At 45.5% G+C, this 15,962-nt stretch overlaps 1 protein-coding gene across 2 annotated transcripts in view; it reads left to right on the top strand.

The window, feature by feature from the left end:
- Positions 1-15,962, top strand: part of ABTB3 (ankyrin repeat and BTB domain containing 3) — a 346,648-nt gene that overhangs the window by 312,112 nt on the left and 18,574 nt on the right. For both annotated transcript variants that reach the window (XM_054442678.2, XM_054442680.2), the window contains 2 exons: positions 10,260-10,365; positions 15,225-15,327. In XM_054442678.2, the coding sequence (XP_054298653.1) occupies positions 10,260-10,365; positions 15,225-15,327 (209 nt within the window). The remainder of the gene's footprint in view (positions 1-10,259; positions 10,366-15,224; positions 15,328-15,962) is intronic.

A 15,962-nucleotide genomic window follows, 5' to 3' on the forward strand; every position in this document is an offset into this window, starting at 1 on the left:
TATCTCATTGTAGTTTTAATTTGCATTTCCCTAAATGGCTAATGATGTTGAATATATTTTCAAGTGCTTGTCCTCTATCTGTGTATTCTCTTCAAGTGAAATGTCTCTTTGTATCTTAAGCCTGTGTTCTAAATGAATTGTTTGCATTTCTACTGTTGAATTTTGAGTGTTCTTTATGTATCGTAGATACTAGTCCTTTGTCAGATATGTGGTTTGCAAATATTTTCTCCCACTCTGTACCTTGTCTTTTCATCCTGCTATTTTGGTGCTGGCATTGATTTATGTTTTTATTCATTCACTTGGAGATCTTCTTGGTCCATGGTATTATGGGTGCTCTTTGATTGAAATCTGGATGTTTTCTGAGGCTCTTGATCTTATTTAGACCTTCTGCTTTAGTTGACCTTCTCTGATACTGCTCTGACAGAGGAAGAGTGGCTGTCACCTCATTACTGCCAGGTAGATGTAGAAATCCAGGTTCCCCTACTTGGCCTCTGTTGGCACCCAAGTTAGGGTCTAGTTATTGGGGGTAGGTGGGGGCCGGTAAGTGTTCTGGCTCCCATGTGGTCTTCTCTGACATGTGGTGGGGTGGCCTCATGACTACTGGGCAGTGGTAAGAGTCTGACTCTCCAGTGGCATCCTCTAACACCACCCCAGCAGGGAGTGGGAGGGATGCCTCATTACTGCTGGGGGAGAGGGGGGTCTCCACTGACACCTGGGTGTCAGGGGGTGGGGGCAATGCTCTTTACTGGCTGGTGGGGATAAAAGTCCTGGCTCCCTACTTGACCTTCAATGACACCATCTCAGTGTCGGGGTGCCGTGTTGCAGCCTGGCAAGAGTAGAAGTCTAGCCTTCCCACTTGACTTTTGCTGGCAAGGTGAGTCCACAGGTTTTCTGTGCTGTTTGGCTGGAGTAGAGCAGCTATTGTCTAAAAGTTTCCTGCCTTCTAGGCTATCCCTTTAGTGGTCCTTTGGCTAGAGACAGCGGCTTTTTTGTGGCTTTTTTCCCTATATGTGCCCTCAGTTGCAGCTTCTCAATGTCAAATATGGGATGATGAGGTGAAAAGGAAGTCCAATGAACCCACAACTGGGCTACTCCTCCAGTCCCAAGCTCCCTAGGTTGTCTGCCATCTTCTCTCTACCTTTTAAAGTCTTCTTATGTTTCTTTTATATATAATGTCTAGAGTTTTTAGTTGCACTTTGCAAAAGGATTAGGGAGAAGTACGTCTATTACATCTTCCTGAAGCAGAAGTAATCATGTGTTTTTAAAAGATCAATCTGACCGCTGTGTACTATCTTCATCTTTTTTTTTTTTTTTTTTTTTGAGATGGAGTCTCGCTCTGTCACCCAGGCTAGAGTGTAGTGGTGCGATCTCGGCTCACTGTAAGCTCCGCCTCCCAGGTTCACACTATTCTCCTGCCTCAGCCTCCAGAGTAGCTGGGACTACAGGCACCCGCCAGTATGCCCGGCTAATTTTTTTTGTATTTTTAGTAGAGATGGGGTTTCACTTTGTTAGCCAGGATAGTCTCCATCTCCTGACCTCGTGATCTGCCTGCCTCAGCCTCCCAAAGTGCTGGGATTTATTGTCATCTTCTTAAACCATCTGGGATCTCAGGCACCCTCAAAGAAGTGAGTCTGTTTCCAAAGCCCCCAGTTGGACAGTGACTATCCATGTCACCAAAAGCAAAAACCTCCATGTAAGCAGAAAAAACTAATAAATGAGATCCATAAAGCCTCTAAGGAGTGGTCTAATCTCTTTGTGCCTCTACCTCTCTGATAATTAACCACGAACAAAATGACAACTACCAAATAGACATAGGATCAAATCCCAAAAGTATCAAACAGCTCAAGAAGTCATCTGATTTGGGAGGCCAAGGCAGGTGGATCACTTGAGTCCAGGAGTTTGAGATAAGCCTGGGCAACATCACAAGACCCCATCTCTTAAAAAAAAAAAAAAAAAAAAAAAGAAAAAGAAAAATTAATTTAATTCTAAAAACAGAAAGTCAACTGAGACGTTCCCAGTTCCACACAAAACTGCAGTCAAACCGTCTAAGGGAGGAAAGTCACAGTGTGTATTCAAAACCTTTGAAAATAAGATTTAGTAAAACAGTTCGCTAAAAATTCTTAATTTGTAGACCCCAGGGACAAGTTTGTGTGTAGCAACTGATTGGGCCTGTCTTTCTTACCTCCTTGTTTCGTTTCTTCACTCCCTCCCCTCTCCTCATTCAGTTCTTCACCATCCCTCTGGCCTCCCTTTTCTCTATGGTCAGGACCTGTGCTTAGGAAGTGACCTTCCCCAGGCACTTAAGCCTGGACACGGATCTAATGAAAATGACCACTGTGTGCCAGGTGCCATTCCAGGCACTTTCTACTCATCAGCTCCTGGGAAGCAGGTAGTTGTATTTTTATTCCTATGTTAGCGATGATGGCCCTGAGGCCCAAGAGTGGGTCACCCTGCAGAGCCAGGATCCTGACCCAGACATAAAACCCATGCTCTTAACTGTGAGGTCACCGTGTCACTCTGCTCCCTTTCAGGGTTTTACCTGCAGTGCACATCTCACTGTGAAATGACAGCTTCATCCCCTTTAAGGGCAGAAGCAGACATGGCCTGCAGCCATGGTGACTTCTTTTGGTGGGAAGATGGTCCCAAGTCAGGTGCAATCATGGGCCCCTAGCATCTGCATTGGGAGGAACCTTGGAAATCATCTAGCCCAGTGAATATCCCAACCCAGTCGTCTGAATCCTGCTATCAGAATCTTTTCCAGACCTCGAAAAAGTACTACTTAAAGAAAGCATGAAGTAGGTAAAAATACCATTGATGCAATTTATTATTTACTTGATCTTTTTCTTAAATGTGTTTGAAACATATTACTACCATAAGTGGATACCCTACATCACTTGCTGGGAGTAGAAGGGACACATCAAAGTAGATGTGCGACTGCACAATAGCAGTAAGATGAGTGCTGCACTCAGGGCCTCAGGATCTTGCTGGGATCCTTCTGGGGCCAGTAGCCCACCCTCCACCTGCCTCCACCTTTCCAGGTGTGCTCACTCCTCACAATGCAGCCTAGCCTGCTCCACAAGGGAGCCATCTGTAGAGGTGGGTCTTTTTGGTGGGGGGGCGGGGGAGGGAGATGGACTTTCGCTCTTGTCACTCAGGCTGGAGTACAGTGGGGCAATCTCCACTCACTGCAACATCCGCCTTCCAGGTTCAAGCGATTCTCATGCCTCAGCCTCCTGAGTAGCTGAGATTAACAGGTGCCTGCCACCATGCCTGGCTAATTTTTTGTATTTTTAGTAGAGACGGGGTTTTACCATGTTGGTCAGGCTGGTCTTGAACTCCTGACCTCAGGTGATCCACCCACCTCAGCCTTCTAAAGTGCTGAGATTATAGGCATGAGCCACCGCGCCTGGCCAAAGTGAGTTTCTTGACGTGGATTAAGACAGAGTTTGCTGTCAGTGTCCCTGAAAGTAACAGTAATTCTACTTTCTCTTGATTCTGAGACACAGCTTTTTTCACATTTGAGCATTTCTCCATTTGAAACAGGTCCTAAGATAGATGTGTACATTTAATTAGGAGGGCTTTTTTTTTCTTAAAATCTGACATGAATTTTATGACATCTTAAAAAAAGGGTTGAGGTTCAACTACGGGAAATTGCTGTTTAGGAGTTAAAAATGGTCAAATAGCGGCACTTTCCTTTCGTTCAACCTAACAGCATATGGTGATATGTTCTCTTTTAGCCCTCATAGCAACCTCATCAAGCAAGTATTTTTAATCCTCTTTAGAAAAGAACACCAAGGACCAGAGAAGCTGAGTAACTTTGCCAAGGTTACAGAGCTAGTGAGGGAAGGGCCAGGACTAGGACCCCCTCCATCTGGTACCATTGTTTATGTTTTTACCACCACATAGAACTCCAGCCTGAGCCACCTATAAAGGACCTTTGGAATTAATCCTAGTGCTCCTTTCAGAAGAAAAGAAAGTATTTCCACATCTTTTTAGGAGAAGAGTGGAGTCAAAGGAGAAAAGGAAAGATGTCACCCCCCAAATTCACAGGACTCCATCTCAAGAGAGTTTCCTGGTAACTATGCCCTTAAGAATTTTGCAAGGCCAGGCGTGGTGGCTCATGCCTGTAATCCCCGCACTTTGAGAGGCTGAGGCAGGAGGATCTCTTGAGCCCAGGAGTTCAAGACCAGCCTGGACAATATAGTGAGACCTCGTCTACACACACGCTAACACACACACAATTAGCTGGGCACAGTGGCACATACCTGTAGTCTCAGCTACCTGGGAGGCTGAGGTGGGAAGATCACTTGAGCCCAGGAGATCAAGGTTGCAGTGAGCTGGGGTTGCACCACTGCACCTCAGCCTGGGCAACAGGGAGAGACCCTGTCTCAAAAAAAAGAATTTTGCCTCACTCCCCTTTAGTTCTTTTGTATGACCACACAGTTCTGAGTCCAGAGGACCTGAATTTACTCCATCTGCACATCTAGAATTTTCTGTGAGAGACTTGAATGGCAAGTACCCAGCAGCATACCAATAACATGCACTAACCGGGTACTGTGTCCTCAGGCCTGGCCCCACCCCCACCCACCCACCCTCCTGGACTCGTCCTGGCCTCCCAGGTCAGACCCTGCCTGTGAAGACCAAATGGCCTGCTGCCCTGAGACTGCAGCCTGTTATCCCTTTGGCCTAAAGCACTGTGCTTAAATGTGCTGCTCAGAGAATCCAGGCATCTGACCCAGCACAACCACCACCCATTCCCGCCTCCAGAATAGAGCGAGCCTCAAGTTTGGTTGCTTCCATTCTATTGTCTTTGGGTTTTGGTCCAGGACTTACCAAGCCCATAGGATAACCCAGCTTATCATCACAGTCTGACCTATGGATCTCACCCCCTGACAGCAGTCACCTGATACGAATGACACCACCCCTCACACTCAGAGGGGCCCTCCTGGAGTTCAGAATCATTTTGGGTCCCAGGTAACCAGGACAGATGACACTGGTGCTCCACTGCCTGGAGGAGGAGCACTGGGAAGGGCACAGGGCAGACACCTCTACAAACATGGACAGATTCAAGGATGCAGTGGGGAGTTTTCCCTTAGGACTCTGTTCCTTGAAAAAGAACCAGCTAGAAAGCCTCGTGAAAGGCAGCATCTTTGGTGCCAACATGGTGTAGCACCCTAATCCTCTGCACAATGTTCAGCTCCCAGGAACCAGCCAGCGCTTGGCATTTAGTAGACGCTCAATAAATATTTGGAGAATGAATGAATGAATGAATGAATGAGTGAATATGTAGCTTAGTGAGCGGGGAAACATTCCCTAAACCTCTGGGGAATGAATGGATGAAGTGTAGGGAGCCCCCTGATGTTCAGTTAAAGCCTCCACCCTCCCTCTTTCTCTCTTCTGAACTTCTAGTGCTTTCATTATAATCATATTTCCATGGTGGGAAGTTTTAAATTTATTTTTAGAGGTGGGATTTTGCCATATTGCCTAGGCTGGCCTCAAACTCCTGGGCTCAAGTCATCCTCCCACCTCAACCTCCTGAGTAGCTGGGACCATAGTCATGCACCACCATGCCCAATTTAAAAAAAAAAAAAAAAAATTTAAAGACAGGATCTCATGATGTTGCCTAGGTGGGCCTCGAGCTCCTGGGCTCAAGCAATCTTTGGCCTTCCAAGCAGCTGGGACTATAGGCATGCACCACCATACCAGGTTTTTAAAATAGATTTTTTTTTTAGGCCAGTTTTAGATCTACAGAAAAATTGAGAAGACAGTACAGAGAGTTCCCATATACCCCCTCACTCACTTTTCCCTGTGATTAGTAGGCTCTGTTACTATGGTACAGTTGTTATAATTAATGAACCAATATTGATACAATATTATGAGCTAAAATCCATACCTTATTCAGAGTTCCTTAAGGTTTTGTTTTTGTTTTTGTTTTAGATTCATGGGGTTTATGTGCGGGTTTGTTACATGGATATACATGATGCTGAGGTTTGGGCTTCAATTGAATCCATCACCCAGATAGTGAACATAGGGCCCAATGGGTAGCTTTTCAGCCCTTGTCTCCTTCCTTCTCTCTCTCCCACCTCTTTTGGAGTCCTTGGTGTCTGTTGTTCCCAACTTTATTTCCATGTGTACCCAATGATCAGCTCCCACTTACACGTGAGAACATGGGGTATTTGGTTTTCTGTTTCTACATTCATTCACTTAGGGTAATAGCCTCCAGCTGCATCCATGTTACTGCAAAGGACATGATTTCATTCGTTTTTATGGCTGCATAGTAGTCCATGGTGTATATGTACCACGTTGTCTTTAACCAGTGCACCATTGATGGGCACCTTGGTGGATTCCATGTCTTTGCTGTTGTGAATAGTGCTGCAATGAACATGTGAGTGCAGGTGTCTTTTGGGTAGAGTGATTTCTTTTCCTTTGGGTATATGCCCAGTAATGGGATTACTGGGTCCAATGGTAGCTCTATTTTTAGTTCTTTGAGAAATAGCCAGAGTTCCTTAGTTTGTACCTGATGTCTTATTCTGCTCCTGGATCCCATCCAGAGTACCACATTACACTTCATTGTCATATCTCTTAGGCTCCTCTCGATGGAGGCAGTTTCTCAGACTTTCCTTGTTTGGGGTGACCATGAAAGTTTTGAGGAGCACTGGTCAAGCATGTGTAGGCTGCCCCTCTAGTGGAATATGCCTGATGTTTTTCTCATGATTAGACTGGGGTTATGGATTTTTTCAGAGGGAAACCCTGGAGAGAAAGACATCTTATCAAGGGCACATTCCGTCAAGGTGAGTTATCACTATTGATGTTGACCTGGGCCACCTGGCTGAGGCAGTGTTTGTCGAGTTTCTCTACTGTAAACTTCCTCTCTTCCCCTTTTTCCATACTGTCCTCTTTGGGATGCAGTGAGCATGCACTGCCCTCACCTAAAAAGGGGGGAGTTGCACCTCCTCCTGATCATTGTTACGTATTTGAAGATTGTCCATTCGGAACAAGCATGGCCAGCCCTTATATTTACATTCTCGGGTGATACAGTACACATTGAAGTTAGAAAGAGAGGTCAACTGGGAGTTCCAGCAGAGGAGGGGTCTTGCCTTGCCTGCTTCTGTGGCCCCAAAAGAGTGCCTTTCACACTGCAGGACACCTCTTCCATGTTTAATCAATACCTCCTGAATCGAGTTAAACCACCACCACTGTCCACCAAAAAAGAAAAACTTGCAGAAGAGTCTACAGACTGTACACGCCTCTCTCAAGGGCACAAGAGTCCAGGAAATGGGTTCTTATTGCTTCACTCAAAGTTGATTAGATGGGAGCTGATTCACCAGCGAGATGCACAAGACACACCCTGGTATAGACGAGTGAGACCTCATCCCTAACATTCATAATACAGTCTGTACAAAGCATTTTTGCAGATAACAGGTCTTACCTTTTTTATGACCAGCCAGTACTTACCAAGTGTCCACCATGTGTCTGGTACTCTGAGTCATAGAGATGATGAAATATGGTCCAATAGATGTAAACTTTAGATGAGATGTGTTAGTTTTCTATTGCTGCAGTAACAAATGACCATAATTCAGAGGCATAAGGCAAAACCTGTTTATTATCTCATGGCTTCTCTGGGTTGGAAATCTGGGTGCAGTGTGACCCAGCTGGGTTCTCTGCCTAGAATCTCAAGGGCAAAATCAAGGAGTCAGCAGGATTGTGTTCCTTTCTGGGGGCTTTGGTGAAGAATTTCTTCCAAGCCCATTCAGAGATTTTGGGTAGAATTCAGTTCCTTGTGGCTGTAGGACTGAGGTCCCACTTCCTTGCTGACTGTTGGTGTCACACTTAACTCCTAGTATGGTTGCCTGAGTCCCCTCACAAGCTTGCCATGTGGCGCCTCCATCTTCAAGCCAGCAACAGAGCATCAAGTCCTTCTCAGACTGGGATCTCTTTGTCATCTTGTTCTCCCCTCTCCCTTCTGAAGTCCTTTTCTGCCTCTGCTTTTAAGGGCTCATGTGATTACTTTGGGGTTGCCCAGATAATCCAGGATAATCTTTCTATTTGAAGGTCAACTCATGAGGAACTGCTATGGTCTTGAATGTTTGTCCCCCCAGAATTTAAATGTTGAAGTCATAACCCCCAAGGTGATGATATTAGGAGGTGGTGTCTTTGGGAGGTGAGTAGGTCTACAAAAGAGACCCCAGAGGGGCCTCAGCACCCCTTCTACCACGTGAGGGCGTAGCTAGAAGGCACCATCTATGAGAAGGTGGGCCCTCACCAAACACTGAGTCTGCTGGCACCCTGATCTTAGACTTTGCAGCCTCCAGAACTGTGAGAAATAAATTTCTGCACTTTATAAGCCACCCAATTTAGAGTATTTTGTTAGCAGCCTTAATGGACTAAAGCACTAACCTTAATTACTCCTGCAAAGTCACTTTTGCCATGTAAAGTAATGTGTTCACGGTCCCAGTCCCAGGGGTTATTAGGGCATGCAATCTTCTAGGAGGCCATAATTCTTCTTACCACACAGTGCTTCTCAAGCATGAATGTGCATGGGAGTCACCTGCAGAGTGTGTTAAAAATGCAGATTCTGATTCAGTGGACCTGAATGAGAGTGTGTATTTCTTACAGGATCCCAGAGGATGCTACTGCTCGTGGTCTACGGAGCACGTTTTGGGTGGCAGGGCTTTAGGCCAGAGGAAACACATTTATAGCCCACAGCCCAGGTCAAACCCATGAGAGAATTTCAGTGCATGGAACCTGTGGTTCTCAAACTTAAGGGAATGTCAGTATCACCAGAAAATTTGTTAATATGCAGATGCCTGGGCCTCACTCCCAGGGTTTTTAAGTCAGAAGGTCTGGGGCGAGGCCCAAGCATTTGCATTTCTAATAAACTCCCTGGTGATGCTGGTCCAGGGACCACACTTTAAGAAGAACTGCATTAAGCCGGTAGGCAGGCAGTTATTTTTATGGGTATTAAGTGAGAGGAGCACTGAATGCCCTTTGGTTATAAATCCTCATCTTTGAAAGTTGAGCCTCTTTGTCCTTCAACTATGATTATGCCTCTGTGAATCACATCTGAGGTGACACTGTTCCTTCTGTGATCTACCCACTTTAATTGAAGGGTTTGGATTTTCTTTTATATGCCAAGCTGTATGCTTCTGCCTTGGGAACACAATGAAGTGGGTAGATTTAAGAACAGCTTGAACCATTCACATCACTAGTGGCCTAGTGGCCCCAAACTCATCTTTCAAAACTCAAAAGAATATTTATTGTTTTTATCACAAAAGCAATGCTTGTTTGTTGTAGAAAATATAAATAAAAGAAAAAACACCCTCATCTCACCCAAAGGTAACTACTCTATTATTTTAGATCTTTTCTATACATATCTGTCAATCAAAATATATTTGTAGAGGGTTTTATTGCCAAAAAGACATGGTAAAAACTGTGTTGTAACCTACTTTTCTTCCTTAATCTATTGTAAATATTTTTCAATGTAACCCCTTGGAGCCCCTAGTTTCAACACCCTTTATCCAATAAAAAGAAACAAAATGCTCTGTTTCATTTTTCCTCCTATACACCTGCAGCTGGAGGGAGATTAATGAACGGAAATGGCTGCAAAGTGGGAAGAGGTCAACGTGAGCGATGAGGGTCAAGGAGAAGCAGGTGCCTGTGTCCCCAGCAGTGAAGGGCAGCTGTAGTTTTGGGTTGCAGAACCAGTTCCCTCCCACCTTTTGTTTGGAGCCATTGATTCAGCTGAGCACTTCTGGGTCCAGAAATGCCTCAGCACCAGAATCAAGTTCACAAGAAAGCTGAATCAGGAGCATTTGTCTCATTAATGGAGAACACAGTCACAGGATCAAAAGGGCTAATTTCAGGATAATTCTCCTGAAATCCTGCTAATTTCAGGATAATTCACTGCTCCCAGAATTTTAGAGTACTGGTAAAGGTGGGTTTGGGGTAAAAACTTTTTTTCCTTTCTCTATGAACTACAAAAACCTGCTTTCCAGTAGGTAGCAAATCATGAGGGCCAGAGAGAAGAATTTCTTAAGCTTCACCAGTGAACCACTAGAAATAGACAGTGGACAAAACAGAGCAAGTAAATCCAGGACCCAAGAGTGCAAATGACTTCTGTGCTACCCCAGGGGATTTCTCCTGTGGCCTGCAGTAAATGTGTGAGCTCTTATCACCTGGAAGGACGCATTCCTGGGGCACAGTTTGGCTGAGGCTGGCCACAGCCCCCTGTATCATGACCTCCTCTTTCTTTTCTGCAGAACGAAGTGATCAGCCAGCAGCTGTGCGTCATCTTCACACACTGCTACGGGCCCTACCCCATCCCCAAGCTCACAGAAATCAAACGGAAACAGACCTCACGCTTGGGTGAGTGGTTCCCCCAGGACTATGTTGGCTGCTGCTTTGTGATTTAAAGACGGAGAGCCAAAGAATGCCATAAGGAATGCCAGGAGGGAGGGGGTTCAAGGGCAAACAAGGTCGGTACAGGAGTCAGGCCGGGGGAGATCCGAATTTCTCCTTTATTATGTGATGACACTGGAGAACATACCTTGGGAATGTGGACAGGAGATTTGCCAGTTAAAGGGACTTTCTCCCCTAGACACAGACAGTGGGGGCTGCCAAAGGCCTGATTCTGTACACATCCCCCGCACAGGTGGCTCCTAAAAGAAGTCCACACTGCACATGGCAACCCTGTCCCCCAAACTCTCCCCTCTAAAAGTCCTTCTTCCTCACTAAGAAGGAATGAGAAGGAGACAGTGAGGGGCCAGGGCTGTTCCTCTAGTGGAGATCCTTCTACAGGAAACTAGGAGAAGGGAGGAACAACCCCCCCACTCCCCACCCGCCACACACACACTCCCATAAAAACATGAGGGGACATACCTGAGCTGCAGAGGCTGGATGCTCATAAGTCCCATGAGAATATCAATAACCTCTTCTTCTGGGAGGCGTGCACTGTGCCGGCTCCAGCCACGCACTTGACCTACCCTATCTCAAGTCATCTTCAGGCCATCCCAAGAGGCAGGCACTGTGACTGCAGTATCAGTACATTATGGCTGCAATATCAGTACAGGGTGAAGCTGGAACTTGAACACAGGTGTGCCCAGAAGCTGTAATTTTGTCATTCTGCAGTCCCAGCTTCTGAGATTTTTCAGAAGAAACCTTTCCATCAGGCACTAGGTTCTTTCAGAGGATCCTGGGGTTGTTGCAACCGGGTTGATCAACCTACAAAAAGGAGAAGGAATATCAGACTGCTTTGAGGCCTGAAACATGAGCCTTCTGTTTCAAAGGCCTGTCTCCCTGCTACCTGAAGATTTATCAAATGTTAAAGATAAAGGATTCTTTTTCCCTAGATAGGTTGGGGACTTTTCCTACTTCCTGTTTCCCTTTCCTAAGAAAATTGAAGGACATCTGAGTAATAGAAGACTGAAACTTCCACTCTTTAGCAAAATTTGAAAGGGATGAGCCAGTTTAGATTAATTAAAAGGTTGAATTCATGGGACTATTTTAAAGTTATTTTTTTGTTCCCATCTTGAATAACTTGTTAATTTAAATGAGACACAACTTTTTGCTGAAATGGAAAATTTTAGCAGCTCAGTCAAAGGCTATTTTTCTGACCATGTGTGGAGGAAAACTGGGATGTGCCCAAGTCACAAGTACTTCTCCCTTATAGAAAACAGGTATTAATTAAAATGTTATCAGGGCAACATGTTATAAAGACCAGTCAAATTAGCAAACATTAGAGAGTGAGGGGTACATTCCCAGGACATAGCAACAATCTCTGATGTCTAGGTGCCTCATAAGACACCCTCCTTAGAGCAAACTTTTGCAAGGTCGGTTTCAATGGCATAAAATCTGCTTTCCCTTAGCTACAGGAAGGGAGGGAACATTTTCTCCTCCTGAATTTGCTGAGGTTTCTTTCACTAACAGTTAAAAGTTTCTGGTTTGGGGCCAGACATGGTGGCTCACGCCTGTAATCCCAGCACTTTGGGAGGCTGAGGCAGGCAAATCAAATACCATCAACATCCATTGAGCATCTACTATAATGGTCATGTTTATTGAGGGATACTTATGTGTCAGCCATTTTGCTAAGTGCTCTCCATAAATTCACTCATTTATTCATCACTACTCTTAAGGTCAGGAGTTCGAGACCAGCCTTGCCAACATGGTGAAACCATGTCTCTACTAAAAATACAAAAAATTATCCGGACACAGTGGCACATGACTGTAGTCCCAGCTACTCAGGAAGCTGAGGCAGAAAAATCACTTGAACCTGGGAGGTGGAAGTTGCGGTGAGCCAAGATTATGCCACTGCACTCCAGCCTGGGCAACAGAGTGAGACTCCATCTCAAAAAAAAAAAAAAAAAATGTTTTTAAGTGCCTGTTTTTCAGCCCAAGCATTAGAATTCCAAGGGTTAGCACCAAGAAGAAAAGAAAAGGCAGACCTGAGAGGCTCAAAGCTCATGATATAAAAGAAAAAGCATCATGTAGTTATTAACAAATGGAATATACAGCAGGTACATTTTGTGTCTTCAGTCTAGCAGCTCAAGCTAGCATAACTAAAGGTCACCAAATAGTGGTTCTTTAGGGACCTGCTTTAAAAGAAAGACAAGAATGATCAGTGACAAGGATCTCAAACCGGCATCTCTATGGGACCAGGCAGGTGATATAAATGAGTGAAATGGGTTCAGCGCTAGACAATAGGGAGTGGTGGGGACTGTGGCAAATCGGAGAGCACTGATTTTGTGTTTGTGTGTGTGTGTGTGTGTGGTATGGTGTCCTGTTGCCCTCCCAGTGAATTCTGGGAGAGAGTGGTAAAAGTAAAAGTAGAGGATATTAACAGTCTGGGAAGCAGGAATGGAGGACTGGCTGGAGATGAACATAGGTGAGCAGAGGGAGGCAGGTTACCGAGCAGAGAGAAAGTCAAGTGAAGACATGAGTTTTCGTCAACTCTCAGGCCTTCTCTCCTGCAGCCTCTTTTCCCTTTATCTGGATCATTTCAGAAGTTCTGGGGGGAGTTTTTTAATTAAAATGTTTAAAGAAAGTGGGATTACACAGGTGATTTTTACTGTTTATACTTTTCTGATATTTTTAAAGTAAGAGCCTTTTTTTAAAAAATGAGAAGTGAGGTAGCTCTGTACTGACAGAGAAAGTTGAGTGGAGGACCACCAGGACCACCATCTGGGGCAGCACAGGGTTCAGGGTCTGAGTGAAGAGAATCAGTCTGGAAGGCAAATTCTGGGTCCAAGTTACGGCAGTCTGGGGAAAATGCAGCCAGGCCAGGGCCCCAAGGTGCAGTCAGCCAGGGTGAGCCCAACAGCTGAGTGGTCACAGCCCCCAGGAAGACAGGGGCTTGGTCCTGCCCTCAATAGTTTAGGACAACCCATAAATCCAGCCATAGGAAGCAGTGGGGTTTCTTTTCAGCACAGCCCCTGAACCCCTGGGGAAGGGCCCATCAACAACAAAGGGGCCTCCAGGCTAAGAAGGTCCCCCGGGTCCTCGGCAGCCTCCTAGAGCAAGTTTCTGCAACAGGAGTCAAGGCGTTCTTTCATTCACTCAAAAAACATCCATTGAACCTCTACTAATAGTATAATGGTCAAGTTTATTGAGGGATACTTATTTGTCAGCCACTTTGCTAAGTGCTCTCCATAAATTCACTCATTCATTTATTCCTTACTACTCTGTGATGGAGTATAATGGGTATTACAATTTCCATTTTACAGAAGGAGAAACTGAGGCATGGGTTGGATAACTTGCCAAGGTTACAGAGCTGAGATTTCTAGCCTCAGAGCCCACACTCTTACTACACTTTACCACCTTTCCATACTAGACACAGATGAAAGGGTTTGAAATGGACAGACACGGATACATCGTAACATGATGAGGCTACAGCAGGGGTGCATATGCTGTGGGAACTCGGCTGGGGCTACTGGGTCTGGGGAAGGTAGGGGAATCTGGCAAGGCTTACTGACTAAGGGTGTCTGATCAGTATGTCTGAAACTTGAAGACCACCTAGGGATGAGCCAGGTTTGGAAGGGGCTGGAAGGGTGCTTTAGGTAAAGGAACAGTGTGTGCAGAGCCCCAGAGGGGAGAGAGCACGTAGCACTCATGGGAAACTGAGAGCCACCCATAGCTCAAGCACACACACAGTTTGACAGGGAGAAGCCAGAAAAGGCAGTGGAGCCCAATCACAAGTGGCCTCATTAAGACATTTAGACTCTATCCTGGGAGCACTGGGGAGCTATTGAATGATTTATAGCAGAGGAGGGGAGTGGCATGATCAGAGCTAGCTTTAGGAAGCATGGCTCCTGCAGTGAGGTGGGTCATCAGATTGAGGGGCCAAGAGTGGAGGCAGAGAGACCAACAGAGGCTCCTGTGAGTTCGGAGAAAGAGAGGATGTGGCCCAAACTAGGGTAATATCAAAGGGAACAGAGGGAAATGGAAGATTCAGGAAACACTTAGGAGGACAGGGGGTGTTGATGGATATTCTCAACAAGACAGAAGTGCTGAGCTGAGGACAGACTGGCACCTTCAGGAGCCTCGGGTCTCAAGGGCTGAAATGACAGGCAAATTGGAGGATCCTAGTGTTTAACAAAGCAGGTCATCCAATAAGAATGTCCAAGTTCAAATCGTAGCTTCTCCACCAGTCACTAGCTTGAACAAGTCACTGTAAATTCTGTGTGCCTCAGTTTCTTCAACTGCACAGTGGGGATAATGTGCAACCAGGTTGCATACCATAAGTGCTCAGTAAGTAGTAGCTAAATCTTCTTTATTCTAGAAAATGAGGGCAGGAGACTGGCTCATTTGTCACTGACCCCGATAGAGAAAGGCTTGGACTTAAATCACCTGGAATGCAGTGGCAAGGGGACAGCTCTTCTAAACCACTTCCTTTGGGCAGGGAGGGCGCTGAGCCCTGAGAAAGAGCAGCAGAGGTGGGGATGAGTGGCATTCTTAGAGACAAGGTGGGTGGGTGACTATAGGTGAGTCTTCTCTGGGGAAATGCTACTTTTAATCACAAATAAGCTATAAGGATTTCCTATGAAAAACTGAATTTCAGTGACTTGACCGTTCCTTTGATTAGTCCTGTCTGCTGTTTGGTTGCTGTCTTGCCAATGAGTATGTTATCACCAGGATTTCCTTGCTCACTCTTATTTGCACTTTCTACAAGATAAATCTAAACGTCATCCTTTTTCCACTAAAGCTACCTTTCTTTCCCTTTCCTATTCCAGATCCTCATTTTCTTAACAATAAAGAAATGTCTGATGTTACATTTCTGGTAGAAGGAAGACCATTTTATGCTCACAAAGTGCTGTTATTTACAGCCTCTCCAAGGTATGTATCATCGGTTTTGAAAGCGCTGCATTATGACTTTGGCCATTGCTATTACTATTTTTTGAAGTTCGATTTTGGTGGTCTCTTCACCTGACTGGCAGATCATCTTCACAAAATCAAGAATTCAAGAGTACAGGGAAGCTGCTACCATAAACAACCTAGAACAAGGGGCCCTCTCCTCTGGGCACATAAAGGGGCCAGGGGGGCGAGCTTTGGGAGCAGAACATGGATTGGATTTTGGCTCCCTCGGCTAGGTGGCCTTGTGCAGTGAACAACCTGAGACCCCACACACAGGAGCCTTGAGACAGCCACTCTCCAAATGTCAGGGAACAGACTTTGGCATAAGCCACTGAAATTCACAGGTCCTGACTTTACTTTTCCCTAACTGTGGAGTTAACAGACAGTAGTATCATGTAGCAATAGGAAGAACTGCTCAACCTCTCTGCTAGCTCTGCAACTGCCCTTTCTTCTCCTTTTGAGTTGAGATTGGGTTGACAGTTTAGAACCACATTGTCCAGGGACCTGAACAGGGAGCAGTGAGGCTGGGGCAGAGGAGAGATTGATGCTGAAATGAGGAGCAGGCAGGAGAGAATGATCCTGAAATGAAGAATACAAGAGTCCCAGCTAGGTGGTGA

Source organism: Pongo pygmaeus, chromosome 10 (genome assembly GCF_028885625.2).
Source record: "Pongo pygmaeus isolate AG05252 chromosome 10, NHGRI_mPonPyg2-v2.0_pri, whole genome shotgun sequence".
NCBI lineage: Eukaryota > Metazoa > Chordata > Mammalia > Primates > Hominidae > Pongo > Pongo pygmaeus.